The sequence below is a fragment of the Neolamprologus multifasciatus genome, chromosome 8, assembly GCF_963576455.1.
Source record: "Neolamprologus multifasciatus chromosome 8, fNeoMul1.2, whole genome shotgun sequence".
Classification (NCBI taxonomy): domain Eukaryota; kingdom Metazoa; phylum Chordata; class Actinopteri; order Cichliformes; family Cichlidae; genus Neolamprologus; species Neolamprologus multifasciatus.
This window is the reverse complement of record NC_140446.1, coordinates 8,838,501-8,855,215: the sequence shown is the minus strand read 5'-3', so window position 1 is coordinate 8,855,215 and position 16,715 is coordinate 8,838,501. Positions and strand designations below refer to the sequence as shown.

The 16,715-nt window shown below is 40.8% G+C and overlaps 1 protein-coding gene across 1 annotated transcript; it reads right to left on the bottom strand.

The window, feature by feature from the left end:
• Nucleotides 1-305: 305 nt before the first annotated feature.
• LOC146512439 (alpha-N-acetylgalactosaminide alpha-2,6-sialyltransferase 1-like) lies at nucleotides 306-15,751 on the bottom strand. Its single transcript, XM_085169715.1, has 9 exons — nucleotides 12,979-15,751; nucleotides 12,554-12,845; nucleotides 12,134-12,296; nucleotides 10,758-10,920; nucleotides 6,260-6,398; nucleotides 6,070-6,173; nucleotides 5,507-5,590; nucleotides 4,868-4,967; nucleotides 306-1,523 (listed from the first exon to the last, which is right to left on the bottom strand). Exons 1-9 carry the CDS (start codon nucleotides 13,071-13,073, stop codon nucleotides 1,314-1,316), a joined length of 1,350 nt encoding a protein of 449 aa, XP_085025841.1. The 5' UTR covers nucleotides 13,074-15,751; the 3' UTR covers nucleotides 306-1,313.
• Nucleotides 15,752-16,715: the final 964 nt, after the last annotated feature.

Below are 16,715 nucleotides of genomic sequence, written 5' to 3'. Positions count from 1 at the left end.
TCTTCCCCCCTTTCTCACTGTCCCTCTCCCCTTCTGTTTTTCTTTTCCTTCCTCTTTCTTTCTCCCTTTCCTATCCCTCACTCATGTCTGTCCCGTCTGTAACAACTGAAAATAAAATAAATAATAAAAACAAAGGTCGATCAAATGGACCAATACGGCAATGCCATGATGATCCATTTGGCAAAATAAATCCATTGGGTATCCTTGTTGGTCTTCAGACAACAATTCTGATGGCTAAAGAACCAAATGGGACAGGCGAAAAAAAAAAAAAAAAAAAAAAAAAAAAAAAAAAAAAAAAAGAAAAGGTTAGGTTGCATGCACTCAAAGAAGGGGGTGATCGAACAATTTTTCAATAATGAAAAAACAAACAGAACAAACATGTTGGCCATGTTTGACAGACAACACCTTTTACTTGTAGTAAGATAGTGAAGGATGCGATACAAAGTGGTTCTGATGATTTGAATCCTGAAGGGAGCAGTTCTATTTTTATTTGAATTGCAAAAAGGAATGTGATTGAGGGGATTTCAGGCTTCTAAAACGTTGGCTGAGGCCTTCAGTATTCGACAGTGCTATTGCTATTTGCACATTTTATTTGAAGTTACTTGAATATCTGAATAAGAAATTAAAAAGTGCTTTGAAGGGAAAACGCTATCAAAAAACTGAAAGCAAAAAATGCATTTAACTTTTTGATTTTTTGCCCTGTTTTAATCTTATTTATTTATTGATCTTTTTTTGTATTTTCTTTATCACTGAGGGCACCACTGTAATTTTTGTTACGTTCTTGTAACATAATGACAATAAATAAATAAATCTAAACCTTGAGACAATTTAGTTATAGTTTAGAGTTATAAACCTTGGAGGAGTCCTTTTACCTTCAGCTAAAAGCAATCAGGTTGTCTCATAATATAAAAAATACCCTACGGACATACACTTCTTTTTTTTTCTTTTTCCCAAAACATCCCATGGAATAAACCTTTAGGCTGACTTATAGAACAAGATCTTTCAATGTCTTTAATTTAAAGATTTCTGCTTGTGATGTTGTTATATACTGGACTGAGGACCCCTTTAGGATTGGCAAAACATCCCAAACAAACTAGAACAAATCAGATCACCTTCATTCTATCCATCCATCCATCCATCTATCTTCCACTTATCCAGTTGAGGGTCACAGGGGGGCTGGATCTTAGTCCCTGGCAGTATGGTGGATTTGAACACAGGACTTTCTTAGGCTAACCACTGCACCAACGTGCTGCCTGAAACAAGCTTTGAATATCAACAGAGCAGTGGTGCGGGTTCTGTCATTAAGAGGGAACTCAGTGTTGCTTCGGGGTTTCTGTCTTTGTTTCTGGCTCCGTTCTTTGATACAGCTTTATTATTTTTCTTTTGTGAAAGTTTTTCCATGTATTCTTCTCCAAAATGTAGTCATGGTTGGCATAGAAAATTACATTACTTTTAATGTACTTCTCAAAATAGTAGTTGGAGTATTTCATGTATTCATCAGTCATGAACCCATAGGCATCCACCTGAGGATACAGAAAGAGAGAAAGAAAAAAAAAATTTTAGTACAGCACTTTTCAAAACATATTTTGCAGAATACCTTAATACAGGATCAATCTGGATCATGCACAGCACAAATCTACAGCAGAATGGCTATATATACATACATGCAGTCAACAAAATATCAGAAATGTGAAAAAAAGCTTGAGGGTCCTGCGCAGTATCTTAGCTGTTCCTAGGACTGCGCTCTTCTGGACAGAGATCTCCAATGTTGTTCCCGGGATCTGCTGGAGCCACTCGCCTAGCTTGGGAGTCACTGCACCTAGTGCTCCGATTACCACTGGGACCACCTTCACCTTCACCCTCCACATCTTCTCGAGCTCTTCTCTGAGCCCTTGGTATTTCTCAAGCTTCTCGTGTTCCTTCTTCCTGATGTTGCTGTCATTCGGAACCGCTACATCGATCAGTAGCCGTCTTCTTCTGTTTGTCTACCACCACTATGTCCGGTTGGTTAACCACCACCATTTTGTCCGTCTGTATCTGGAAGTCCCACAGGATCTTAGCTCGGTCATTCTCCATCACCCTTGGGGGCATCTCCCATTTTGACTTCGGGACTTCCAGGTTATACTCGGCACAGATGTTCCTGTATACTATGCCGGCCACTTGGTTATGGCGTTCCATGTATGCCTTGCCTGCTAGCATCTTGCACCCTGCTGTTATGTGCTGGATTGTCTCTGGGGCATCTTTACACAGCCTGCACCTGGTGTCTTGCCTGGTGTGATAGACCCCAGCCTCAATGGATCTTGTACTCAGAGCTTGTTCTTGTGCTGCCATGATTTGTGCTTCCGTGCTGTCTTTCAGTCCAGCTTTGTCCAGCCACTGGTAGGATTTCTGGATATCAGCCACCTTCTCTATCTTCCGGTGGTATATACCGTGCAGGGGCATGTCCTTCCATGATGGTTCCTCGCCTTCCTCCACTTTCTTGGGTTTCTGCTGCCTGAGGTATTCACTGAGCACGCTGTCAGTTGGGGCCATCTTCGTGATGTATTCGTGGATGTTCCTTGTCTCATCCTGGACTGTGGTGCTGACACTCACCAGTCCCCGCCCCCCTTCCTTCCGCTTAGCGTACAGCCTCAGGGTGCTGGACTTGGGGTGAAACCCTCCATGCATGGTAAGGAGCTTTCTTGTCTTGATCTCAGTGGCTTCTATCTCCTCCTTTGGCCAGCCTATTACCCCAGCAGGGTACCTGATCACGGGCAGGGCGTAGGTGTTGATAGCCCGGATCTTGTTCTTTCCGTTCAGCTGACTCCTCAGGATTTGCCTGACCCTCTGCAGGTACTTGGTGGTTGCAGCTTTCCTAGCGGCCTCTTCATGGTTCCCATTCGCCTGGGGGATCCCCAGGTACTTTTAACTGTCCTCTATGTCTGCAATGTTGCCTTCTGGTAGTTTGATCCCCTCCGTTCTGACTGCCTTCCCTCTCTTTGTTACCATCCGACTACACCGAATGACATTCCGATGTCATTGCTGTATATCCTGGTGGTGTGGATCAGTGAATCAATGTCTCGTTCACTCTTGGCATACAGCTTGATGTCATCCATGTACAGGAGCTGGCTGACAACTGCTCCATTCCGTAGTCGGTATCCGTAGCCAGTCTTGTCAATTATCTCACTGAAGGGGTTAAGGCCTATGCAGAACAGCAGTGGGGACAGAGCATCTCCTTTGTAGACTTGTGCTATGGGCTTGAGGTTGGCCTCCAGTGTTGTCTGCCACATCCCCATTGAGTTTCTGATGAAGGCTCTGAGGGTCCTGTTCATCTTATATAGTTCTAGGCATTCCAGGATCCAGGTGTGGGACATTGAGTCATAGGCCTTCTTGTAATCAATCCAGGCAGTGCACAGGTTGGTCATTCTGGTCCTGCAGTCTCGACTGACTGCTTGGTCTGCCAGTAGCTGGTGTTTTGTGCCTCTGGTATTCTTGCCCATCCCTTTCTGTGTCCCGCTCATGTATTGACCCATGTGCCTGTTCATCTTAGCCGATATGATGCCTGACAGGAGCTTCCATGTAGTACTGAGGCAGGTTATTGGTCGGTAGTTGGAGGGGACCGGTCCTTTCTTGGGGTCCTTGGGGATCAGGACCGTCCGACCTTCGGTTAGCCATTCCGGGTGTCCCTCGTTAACTAGCAGCTGGTTCATTTATGCTGCCAGGCGCTCGTGGAGTGCAGTCAGCTTCTTCAGCCAGTAGGCATGAACCATGTCAGGGCCTGGTGCTGTCCAACTCTTCATACTGGAGACCCTTTCTTGGATATCTGCCACTGTAATGGTTACTGGACCCTGTTCGGGGAGGTCGCTGTGGTCTGCCCTCAGATCCACTAGCCACTGAGCATTGCCGTTATGGGTTGCGTCCTTCTCCCATATGCTCTTCCAGTATTGTTCCGTCTCCAGCCTTGGTGGTGCTGTTCTCATATTGTTCCCCTGCCATTGAGAGTACACCTTAGCTGGTTCCGTGGAGAACAGCTGGTTTATTCTCCTGCCTTCTATCTCTCTGGTGTACCTCCTCAAGCGGCTGGCCAAGGCTGTGAGTCGTTGCTTGGCAGTTTCCAAGGCCTCAGGTATGGACAGCTTCCTGTACTTCTTAGGCCTTTCTGCAACTCCGATAGCTGGCTAACCTCCCTTCGTGCTACGTTGATCTTAGCTTCTAGCCTCCTTCTCCATGGAGGGTACTGCCCCTTGTGGCTGTTCAACCTGTAGCCAAGCATCTCACTGATCACTGCTGCCGTATTGTAGATCAGCTTGTGTTGGTAATCGTGGCTGTAGGTATCGTCCGTATTTCTGCATTAACATCATCTAGCAGACTTTCTGAGGGTACTTCACGTAATCTTGGTAACCGGCTACGGGGGGGGGGGGGGGGGGGGGGTCCAGGTTTCAAGCTTGGCCATGATCCTATCTTTCAGGTCAGTTCCTCTCGCACTCAACGATCCTTCTCCTATCGCACTTGGGGCTTGGTACCCAATCTCGGGTGGGGGTAATGATATCTCCCCCCTGACCTGGCGTCCTGGCTCCCCCTTGCCATAGCATTTATGTTGTACCTCGTCAATCTCTAGCTGTGAGAGCAGTCCCTTCTTTCGAATGTTGGAACACTGAGCTACTAGTTGTTTCGCTGTCATTGTGGATGTTGGGTATCGAAGAATCCATAGGTCCCTCATCCTATTCATGTAACCCCTCCCACCAGGGTTACAATTTGCAAAATTGTGTGTTAAATAATTTCTTTTAATGAAAGAGCTGCTCTGAGGTTCAGTGCCTGTCAGTATCTGTATTGTGTGCTTTGAAATCTGTGACTCTCACAATGAAATGTAAAGGTGATATTAACTCACTGTATCACATGTGTGCAAAGCCAGGAAGAGCGTGAACGCTCCGTTGGTTGGTCTGACTATTGGCCAGAATGTTTCATTCAGATTAGGTGACTTTAGGAACCTGTGGATAAAAAAAAAGCTTCAATGGAAAATGAACAGAAAACAAACCAAACATATAAAAAGAAGAAGAAAAAAAATACTGACAAGCAAGGAAACACTGCATCCTTCACACTGACCTTTAAGTTAAAATAGCTTCAGGAAAGGCTGTTAACTGTAAATGATCAAATATCTGATTGTTGGATTTATAACAATTAAATGATTTTGAGTTCAATCACCAAACATAATATTTTATGGTGATTGCATTTTTTATTAGTTATTTCATAATTTACTGGCTTGGAAAAAATTTCTGCTTTCCATGAATGATAAAAATAATTATTTTTTGCTTCCTAATGTTGTTTTACCCATTTTGGCAATTCTACATTACCTTCAAATGTAAGCATCTTATTTGTCATTATTACATTTAAATAGGATAAAATCTGGTATTTTAATGTTGGGTGGTTTTTTTTAGTTTTTTTTTTTTTTTTTTTTTTTGGTGTGTGTGTGTGTGTGTTTTTTTTTTTTAAATCTAATTATTTATTTTTACCTCCGGTAACAACTGACCTGTTCCTCACGTATCGGAGGAAGTCCTGGTGTAGAACGTAGAAGCGGCTCTCATTGTACTGCCCTGAATAGTAGTCCCTTGGCCTGGTGAGGTTAAAACACAAAAGACAGGAGGGATAATTTATATTATTATTTTTTTTTGTTTTGTTTGTTTCTTCTTCTTTTTTTTTAAAAATTGCCTATTAAAACGTAAAACCAAAGTGGATTACAACCCAAGTTTCATGTTGTTTTGGGTCTTTCAAGAGTGTATTTGTCATTTGTATCTGTTAAGCAAGACACCTGTGCGTCTCTCACTTGGTTGTTGGTGCACTCAGCAGTGACATCTGGGAGCTGTGACAAAGGCCATGGATTTTTACTAGCTACACAAAACCACAGCTGATCTTAAAAAGTTGTCTAATGTCAATTTAAAGCAATTAGAAAATCTAAATTTGTTAAAGGAAGAGAAAAATAACCAGTGTATGTAACAGTCATGTACATCAATGAGAAATCACAGATGAAAGCTAAAAATTTAACAATGAGCATAAATCAAAACTTTCAGTCAATTTCCTGCAGATGATAATCACCATTCCTTGTCGAATTGGCCACCAGAGACCTGCTGCCCTTTGAGAAGACCTTCGAGCCATTGAAAATCTCTCATCCCCTCAGGAATCATCACATATTTTATTCCCTGCCAAGAGAAAAATTATGGAGAGTAATCATCTTTATTTTGTGGAGATTATAAAAAGTATCACAATCTTGTCTACGCTTTTGTACCTCATCATGAGGGGCAGATTTGTATCCATATGTCCCAAAAACAGAAGGTGATGCAGTGATGGAGTACGCTGTGTGAACGTACACTGATGTTCTATTTCCTACATCTTCCTCAAAACCTTTGGTAATGGCACCGTTCATCCTGCCAAACAGACACAAATTTTCCATGAGTGACTGGCTAAAATCTTTTTTTTTAGTGTTCTCATCCATTTCAAAATCAGTTCCACAAATAGCATGAATATTAGGTCTGTTTGATGACTGATGTGATTCATATTTCTAGTCTGGAGTACCAGAGGGGGGTGTCATTTACCAGTACAGCTGAGTCACATGCCGGTAAGCAGTGTTGGTCAAGTTACTTGAAAAAAGTAATCAGTAATTAATTACTGATTACTTCCCCAAAAAAGTAATCCCGTTACTTTACTGATTACTTATTTTCAAAAGTAATTAATTACTTAGTTACTTAGTTACTTTTTAAAAACCTGAATAGGTGATAAAGCGATAGATCTTTCAGCCCAATTCTACTTTTTCTACATAATCCATCATACAAAATGTAATCAAATGGAAAAGTCTCTTTTTAAAACTTGTTTTGTTAGTTTTAATCTTTTAACTTTATGCATGAAGCAAAATTTTAATTATATGCACCATTCTCTGACTGGAAGAAATTAGTTTAACATTTAAACCTATTTTCTGCACATTCCAGCACATTATATATATATATATATATATATATATATATATATATATATATATATATATATATATATTTGTGTTTACACTCACTCTTTCAGATGCAAGTAAAACACAGCAGAAAATAAATAAAGTCAAAGACTAGCGGTCCTTTTGCTCTATTTTCACCTGTAAAGCAGGAGTAGAGTAGGCGGAGGTTTATCCTGGTGCAGGTGTGCCGCAGCGGTCAGTGGAAGGATACCGCAGTTTCTCTGTGAGTTTCTCATTACGTCGTAGCTACTCGGTGCTTGCTTGGAAGTTTAGGGGGTTTTTTTCGCTGTAAAAAGAAGTTTTCTTCCCACGCACAACGGACACTAATGTTTTTGTCACTTTTTACGGAATCAAACTCAAAATAAGGTCAATACTTCCACGCTTTAAACGCTGCACGCTCATACTCTCTCCCGCACTCGATATATTATCCATTGTTGATCTGCACACAGCTGTTGTCACGAACATCACACTCGCTTACGTCACTGTCATGAGACATTCTCGCAAGAAAATCACGGTTTTAGTAACGCAGTAACGCAGCGTTCCTACGGGAAAGTAACGGTAATCTAATTACCGTTTTTGCAATAGTAATCCCTTACTTTACTCGTTACTTGAAAAAAGTAATCGGATTACAGTAACGCGTTACAAGTAACGCGTTACTTGTAGTAAGGCAGTAACGCGTAATGCGTTACTGCCCATCTCTGCCGGTAAGAGATCTTTTCAGACAATAGCTGGTGTTGTTTAGGCTTAGGAAATAACAGTCAGTCTGGGAACTCAAAGGCAATCTTGGCATTCCTCATATAAAGTCGGTTCTTTCTACTTATATCACTTCCTTAAGAGTTGAGGTAAGAACAAGTTTTGTGAGTGTAATTGCTTGGCTTCTCATTTGAGTTTGAAAGTGTATTTCCTTCTTTGGATTTCATGTAAGGGTGTGGGACACACCACACTGGGCCAGTGTAAGCTTCTTTTCACTGTCCTATCAACATAAAATAAAATAAATAAATAATAATATTATTCAGGAAGAGACCTCCACATCAGCATGGGTATAAGAGCAGAGGAAGCAAAGAATTTGCAGTTTTCTCCAGAAAACTGTTGAAGCATCTGTCTCTGAGATGAATCTGTGAGTTCCTGTACTAATAGATCATTAAAATGTTGGTAAAGACCAAAATGATTGCACACTTGTGCCATATTACAAAAATCATTGGGTGGACAGCAAGCTGAAATCAGACTTGCGACAATGGTGAGCATTAGGTTTAATGGTTAAGCTGGTTAAGCTGGTTCTTTATGGATAGAGGCTTTGGCATCTGGAGAGGACCATTCCTATCAGAATGAAATTTCTCTTCATAGCTAAAAAGTGATTACACAGAGACTTATAATTATTTCAAGCAACTCTTCCTTTCTCCATGGATATAATTAGATCCCTTGGAAGGAGGAGAAAGACATAATGAGAAAGATATGATGAAAATATACAGCTATAAATGTTAAATGGTCACATATAGTTTGAATGACCTATTTGTGACTGTTAAATTAAAAACTTATAAATATCAATTCTTGTTTCAGCAAGGTGAAAATAAAACTGACTGTTTGGAACTAGCACAAGAAAGCTGGTCTTCAATCACTAACCTGTGGGTAGGCATACATATAATTGTGGTAAGTGCACAGACATTTAGGCAATATCCTGGTTCAGACATTTAAGTGTTTGACACTATGGTGTCAAAGTGTGAACCTCCTCCCTGTATACATCCTCTTTGTTGTCAGTCATGAGTCGAATGATCCGTGATGTCCATGTTATGGATGGATTGACAGTTATGTGTACAGAGCATATAGAGGAGGATCGCAATGACTCTAGTGCTCATATTGAGGCTTGGGGTATTTGCTTGTCCAGCCTGACAGCCTGGGGGCATTTGGTGAGCTAATATAGTATCTAGTAACATATTTAAGTCAGTGCATGAATTTTGTCCAATAGCTTATTTAAAACAATGTCATTAAATGGCGAGCTGAAGTCCATGAAGAGCATCCAAATCAAGTGTGTTTGTCTACGAGAGTAAGGGCTGTATCAAGAGCCAGAGAGTTAATCTGTTTCCTATATTTTATTGGTGTAAAGTTATTGCAACTGATAATGCTGTCTGATATGACGGGGTTTTCATCCTGTGACCAACCAGTCATATACTGTAGCTTACAATGAGGGTCAAAGGACAGAATGCACCTTATACATAAACAGTGGCTTGAAAGATAAATAAATAAATAAATAATAAGACAAGATATAGCACTGTTTCTGTCAAACATATTTGCCTCAATATTGAATTTTTTCCTGTCTTTCTTTCTTTTTTGTACATATTTGTCACATGCTGTATGTTTTTGATCGTGAAAGTAATTTCAATATTAGACACTAAAGTAAATGCAGAACACAAACTTTTGTATATGATGATTTAATTTAGTAACGACAAATTATTTCTGCAACACTAGTTCCTAGGCTTCTTTGACACAATATTATATCATAATTATTGCTACTTTTGTCATTTCTTTTTGTAAGGGTTTTCTTTTTATATGCTGCCATTGTCTTTAAGCTCTGCTACAAAAAAGGATAAAAAAAAAATCTGCTCAACCAAAATATGTGAAAACACTTAAATACATGTCTGCACATGTTCCTGCTTCTTATTTCTTGGATGTTTTTTCTGTTTCTTTTTTAAGTTGTTCAAAAGAAAGAAGTTCTTGAAGAACAACTGCCGATTTTCTGAGAGAAATGAGTTTCATATCAGTGTCTGCATAAGTGTACACAAATTATATCTCAAAGGCTCTCCACCATAGTTAAATATTGTCCTATGCATTCGAATGCATAGAAATAATACATTGATTTTTTTTTAAGGCGTGGAATATCCTGGAATTTTAAGAGGTGTGTTCTCCTCTTGGATCCTTCTTTAGCTCTCTGACAGGTTTCATTGCAGGCTTTCTTTCTGTGCTATCTGCCCAACTCTACAATTACATATGTTTGAGTGTAAACAGAGATTAGGCAGTTTGGTTTGGCAGTTAGTTTGGGTGAGCTGATATACTCCCTCACAGAAGCTCTGTCCACTCTCTGTTTACATATGCCCGGCATGAGAGTCTAATCCTAACCCAGTCACAACTGGCCATTGTGTTCGGTTTGCTGTGTTAAGATATGATATGTTTAGTTATGATACATAAGAGCAGTTCTCTCTTTATACATTCAGAAAATTTTGTGAATAGAAATATCTTATAGGTTAATTTGAGTAACGTCCTGCAAAAAAAAAAAAAAAAATCTCTGGTCACTTTATTAGGTACACCTATTCAACCCAAACCTCTGGTAAGCCAGTCATAAGGCTGTTCAATTCAAATTTAATATAGACATGTAGAAATTGTGAAAGAAAGGTGACCCCAGTGACTTTGAAAGTGGCATGGTTGTTGGTGCCGACAGGCCGGTCTATTTCAGAAAGTTCTGAAGGGAAAAAGGACTCCAGCATAGTACTAATAAGGTTTATCTCATAAAGTACCTGGAGAGTTTATGTGATGTTGTACCAAAGAAGAAATACTCTCTTTGTGATGGTTTCAGCCACTTAATTTATCTTGATCTTAAAGGTATATAATATATTTCAGTGGTATTTAAAAATACCACTGAAATATGGTATTAGCTGGATGTTTCTAGAGATTTCACCAGACCTAAGTGATTGTTGTGCTCTCCATTAAACTGCTCTCAAATAGGAACATTTTACCCCTAAATTACCCTTCAGTTCAGAGAGAATAGGTGGTATTTTTTGAAGCTCTTTCTTACCGAAAAATGTAATCATGAGCATCGATCTCTGCACCCACTTTTGAGCCATTCAGAATTCCCGCAGTACCCACGACAGCGCAGTGAACACAGCCGTCGCCCCCTGGTTTTGGGAGGAGCAGTGGCTCTTTTGGCTTTGGAATCAGCTTCACTGAAGCCATCACATCTGCAAACGAAAAGAGAACGCATCAGTACAGACACTTACAGGAGCAAACCTGTTCAGACTTGTGGATGCCAGATTTTCATCCTAACATGCAAATTTCACAGCAGAATTTCATCAGACCAAATAGTGTTTTTTTTCCAATCTTATGTTTTCCAGTTTTGCTGGATTAGGGTTAGACTAAAACTAACTTAACTAAACTGTAGTCTTGGTTTCCTGTTTTGATAGGAGTGGCAACTGGTGTGGCTTTCTGGTAATTCAAGTTTCAATTTGTTATGTGTTCTTCTGCATACTTTAGTTGTGTTTATTTGCTGTTGTCTTCATAGTAGTTCAAAGAAGTCTGGCTGTTCTCCTCTGAACTCTGAGATCAACAAGGTGTTTTCACCCAGAGAACTGCCAGTGCTCCCTACCATTTTATGAATTATTTTTATTGTTTTATAATTTTATTATTGTATTGTGATGGGTTATTATCATTATTATTTGACTTATGGATGGCAAAAAGTAATTTTTTCATTCACAAAAAAACCGTTTTTTCAGTGCAGAAAAAAAGCTTCTATAGTAAGCTCTAGAGATGGTTGTGTGGGAAGATTAAAATCCCAGTAGATCAGCACTTTCTGAAATATTCAGGCATCAGCAACCGCGCCACACTTAAATACAAATAAATCTTCTTTCGTTGCCCATTCAGATGCTCAGTTTGAACTTCAGCAGGTAATCTTGACCATATCTATGTGTCTAAATGCATTGAGTTGCTGCTATGTGATTGGATGATTAGGTATTTGCATTAAAGAGCTGTTGAACAGATATATAATGAAATGACTGTATTTTCATTGGGTGCGGTAAGAATAATGTCATGTCTTACAAGTTCAATCTTAGCTTTTTTTGACTGATTTTTTAATTACTCCTTTATAAGCTTGATGAGTTTTGACTTACTTCACCGGGACCTTTGTCTCTCTGGTGCTGGAAATAGTGTAATTACAGAATTGAAAAGTGTGTGTGACACAAAAACAATAATAAAAAGTGACATAATATTTCTTAACACTTAAGGTAACTGTCTTTCTTATTGATGTGTATCTTTTTCACAATTATTTTATTAGAATATTTGGAGTTAGAATTAGGAAGAGGAAATTAAATCATAAAAAAAATATGTATTATTCCATTACTTAGCAGTCTGTCACACAATACTGATACTTGACCTGATATCAGTTTCACAACTACCTACCATCATATTTGTACTCCATAAACCCAAAAGGATTGTTAAAATGTGAAAGGCGATTCCACTCGCTCATATTAATGTTGTCCTTGTGCAGAAACAAACGTATGTTGGGAAGAAAACCCTTCTTGAAGTTCTCATCCTGAGAGTTTCGCAGTGATTGGGCACATGTCTGATAATCACAGAAATATTAAATTGTGAAATAGGTTAAAAGGATTTTGTGCCAGACTTATTTTAGAAACCTTTAGGAATAATTAAATGGAGTGAAACCATTAAGAAACCCAGTCAAATAGAAAATACAGGACAGTTACAGCAGAGGCAAAAGACTGACTGCATTGCTGAGCTCACTTCAGCGTTGCCAGCCCACACCCATCAAGTTAATTACTACATTTATACTGTTTCTGTCATACTGTGTCTTAGCATGCTTACTGTTGGTCTAGGTGGGGCATCCTGGTTATAGACATCATCAAAATCCCACTGAGGAGCCTTTGTGAAATTTCCTTGGTGGAGGAGAGGTATTGGAGTCTCAGCCACGGCTCCATGTGTAGAGTATTTCGGTTCTGTCACTGGGTTTGTTTGTGTTGAATCAACATTTTTTGCTGGGCTGGTTGTGGTAGACACAGAAAGCAGTGCGGTTGTTTTTTCTTTCTGTCCCCAGAGTTTAATATCAAATGAAAGGCTTTCCCATCTGAGTTGATGTTTTCCTGAGAAAGTTATCCAACTGAATCATAAATTTGACAGAAAAGCAGAAATGGAAACAGGACAAAAGGGAGCAAAAAGGAAAGTTCAGAATTAGCAAAACAGTTTATGGTTCCTTTTTTAAAAAACAAAACAAAATAAAACAAACTGCTTACCGTTTTGATAACTTTTCCTGAGATAGAATCAAACCCACAAAACAAACTGTCATTATAAGGAGCAACGAAAACATCCTGGATGTGTGGACTGCCATCGCTGTTGAGTGAAGGCTTTGCCGTTAAATTGAACACACATAGATACACATATGCACTCCCTTCTGGATTTGACTCACTGAAGTGACTGGGCTGGGCTACACCACAGTTTGCGGACAGATATGCAGTCAAATATATTCAGACACACAAAGCCAACCACACAGAGCTTAACAGCAATGTGGTTTGTTACACAACAATGGAACTTCAGAAACAGACATAACTCAGGGATGTTTGTACCTGTTATACATGTAGTATTTTAAAACTAAAATAAACAGCCACAGCATTCCTTTAATAACGTCGAAAACTGCAAAAAGGTTCATTTGGTTTGTCTTGTGAATTTGACCGTGTGTGGGTGCGTCCTGCCATCTCCCTGCCTTAGGTGCCACACTTTTTGTACAGCTGACTCTACTCAGGGGCAAAAAGTCTTGTTGGTTTTGTAGCCAGTGAGATGTGTGTGTGTGTGTGTGAGATGACTGCTTATTCCTGCTCAGTAGCGAGGAGTGTGTTTTTTTTAGTTCAATTAGTAATTCAATTATTAGAAAAAATCTTTAATTTAACGGGGGGCACCCTAGTTAGATTTTTTGTGCTTATTATATCTTTAATTGGTGATTCACTGTTATCTCACTACATGTTCTATGACATTACTTAAAGATACCACTAGGTGGCGCTTAACATAAACCCCCTTGGAGGCAAATCTGCAGAATAAATCCTGAAGTTGAAACTTCAAACAAGCTCATGATCTTTATTTTACTTGAGTCATTTTGAGAGTTACTAGTGCTCAAAATGACTCATAGGTAACAGTTGAAACAGTAAGGCTGTTGTCAACATGTGAAAGGAAAGTATAACGTTGTAAGTAAACGTGGTCATGCTAGGCTAATGGACTTGTTGTTAGTGGGGAAAGTGAGGCAGGCACCTCGCAGAGTGATACGTACTGCGCTTCAACATATTACCGTATTGTGTGTGTGTAACCTATTTTTAAGTTTTGTGGATATTGTACATGGTCATGCTGAGGATGTGTCGGCCAATTTCCACTGGAAATGCCTTTTGGTTAAACTGTCAGCAAGGAATTTGCACTGTTACATTTTTATATAACTTAACTTATAAACAGCTGCTTGTTTAAGTGAAAATACATTGATGGGGTTTATTGCACTAATAAAGTTGTGGAGTTGTAAAGTATTTTGTCTAGTGTCAATTATATCATCAGTTATATCGTTATCGCAAATTTTCAAATGTATATCAAGATAAATATTTTTGGTCATATCGCCCTGCTCTACTCACAATGATTGTGTGTATAATCAAACCTCATGTATTCAAGGAACTTCAGTAGGTGAGCAAACAGATTTAGCTGCTTTACATTAATATGTTTTTCTAAGGTTGTAAGTAAACAATGATCTGGGTTGAACATCACACAATGTATTGTTGCATCTGTTTTTCCATATTGTTGATGTGTTTTTTCATTAAGAAGCATATTTAATTAAAAATAAACATATTACATTGAGTAAGTAAAGCTAAAAACATTTGAACAATTTTGTTATTTTAATTTCAAATGCAACTATTAGGTATTGTACTGAAGTCATTTATGTTCTTTATGGGGCTACAGTTAATATTTTCTTAAACATAGTTAAGACATGACTCACAAACCTTGTGGGGCTTCTGACTGAAAAACTCCCAATACTGTAAAATTCCAGGTATACTTTATAATTACTCATAAATGGAGTAATTTTAGTTCTTTAAGCAGCTTTACATTTCCTCCAGCTAAAAGAAATCAGTTTGTCAAGGGGAGTGCGTGTCATGGAGAGCATCACCCAAAAGCAGGACTCGGAAAACAGGACTTTAAACTCAAAAACCGCTTTATTGGTTTTTTGGGGGGTTTTTTTTGTTTTTTTTGCCTGTCCCGTTTGGCTCTTTTGCCATCAGAATTATTGTCTAAAGGCAAAGAAAGATGCCCAACGGATTTACTTTACCAAATTGACCATCCCAGCTTTGCCGTAATGGTCCATTTGATTCACCTTTTATTGTTTATTTTATTTTCACTTGCTGAATACGGGACAGACTTGACTGGGGGAAAGAAAAGGGAGAAAGAAAGAGGGAAAGAAAAACAGCTGAGAAGAGGGATGGGGAGAAGGGCAAAAAACAAAAACCAACAGAATAAGCAGGAAAAAAAATACATATATCGATCACCTGGATCACCTGTTGAGAAAGAAAAAAGAAAACAAGCAGAAGAAAATGAGAGTAATAGAATAAACAACATCACAATGATATATGGGAATATGACAGTAAATACTAAATATTAAACATTATTGTGCAGCACGTAAGATCGACAGCACAGTGTGCTTTGAGGTAGGAGCCAAAAAGGGTGTAGTTTGTGAGCACCCGTGTGTACACCTGTGAGCATGGACGCGCTTGTTTTTTTTAAAAAAGGTTCCTTCATGCAATGATCTGCTAGAGGGTGTGGGGAGCCACAGCCCTGTCCACCAGGGCATGAAGCAGGTATGGAGGAGATCAAAACTCCAGACATCCAGAGGCCCCCAGAACACAAGAGACCAAGGAAGACCAACAGAGGGGCAGCCGTGCCGCTGTCCCAGAAAGAGCTGAGGAGAGTCCCAGATGAGGGGTCACTCAGCAGCCGCGGAGCAGAAGCCAGGGGGGGTTGCAGTGACGTGCCCGTGAGCTCCGCCTGAGTGACCGAGCCCCAGGCCGAGAGGCCGAGGGCACCCCACCTCCGAAGTGGCCCGAGCGAGCCCCAGGCTCCAGGCCCCGATAAGCAGCCGCCAAGGAGTGAGCCGGTGTGTACCTGGACGCCCATCCCCGGACACAAAGAACCACCAACGCACCGATGTCTGAGGGCGTCCGCCCCCGGCAGGGGAAGTGGTGGGGGGAGATAGGCCTCCAAACCTTGGAGGGCCTGAGATGTCCTCAGAGAGGTGGCGTCTGATACCCAACCTGACATATAGACACAGACATACAGGCACACACAGATACAAACATCCATTCCCACCCTCATGCTCTCATATGCAATTACTCAACACTCAACCAACGTGGAGACAGACATAAAGAGACGCTGTACACACAATCACACTCCCCAAGCGTACTCTACGAACCGGGTCTAGGTACCCTTGCCCCTGGAGGGGGGAACTGCACCCAGACCCAGGTGGTGCTACCCTTTTCCCTGCGGTGGGGAGAAGCAGACCGCCCCGACTCCGCAGCAGCAGGGAGGCTCCACATTCCAGACCCCAGTCGGACGGCCAACTCCTCCTCCTAGCCCCCTGGTGGAGCGGGAAGAGGGAGGCAGCTGGAGATGGGGAGGGAAGGAAGGGAGGGGCAAGTGACCCCTCCCTGGGGCCAGCTCCCCCGCTGACCCCAGTAAGCACCCCCATACTCCGCGACCCGCCAGGGAAAGGGGGCCCAGGCCCATCAGAACCGGGGACCAGTGCAGCAGCGCCGCCCAGCCCCACAGAGCCTGGGACAGTCCACCCAACCCCACCACAGAGAAAACTTCACCCACCCCATCATCCACTCATCTTCCAGACTACATAAGACAATAGACGCCCAGGCTGAGATCTTCCTCCACCTCTCCTGTATCTCCCCCTCTTGCAGAGAGAGTTCCTGAAGAGAGGAAAGCTCTGGGCCCCCATACACCCACC

Bases quoted from the DNA above. Each gene is read 5' to 3' on its own strand.
- LOC146512439 (XM_085169715.1), bottom strand. From the start codon at position 13,073: ATGGCAGTCCACACATCCAGGATGTTTTCGTTGCTCCTTATAATGACA. The intron at 10,921-12,133 runs GTAGGTAGTTGT...TTTCGTTTGCAG, and splicing joins TATGGAGTACAAATATGATG to ATGTGATGGCTTCAGTGAAG. The intron at 4,968-5,506 runs GTCAGTTGTTAC...TTTTATCCACAG, and splicing joins CTCCGATACGTGAGGAACAG to GTTCCTAAAGTCACCTAATC.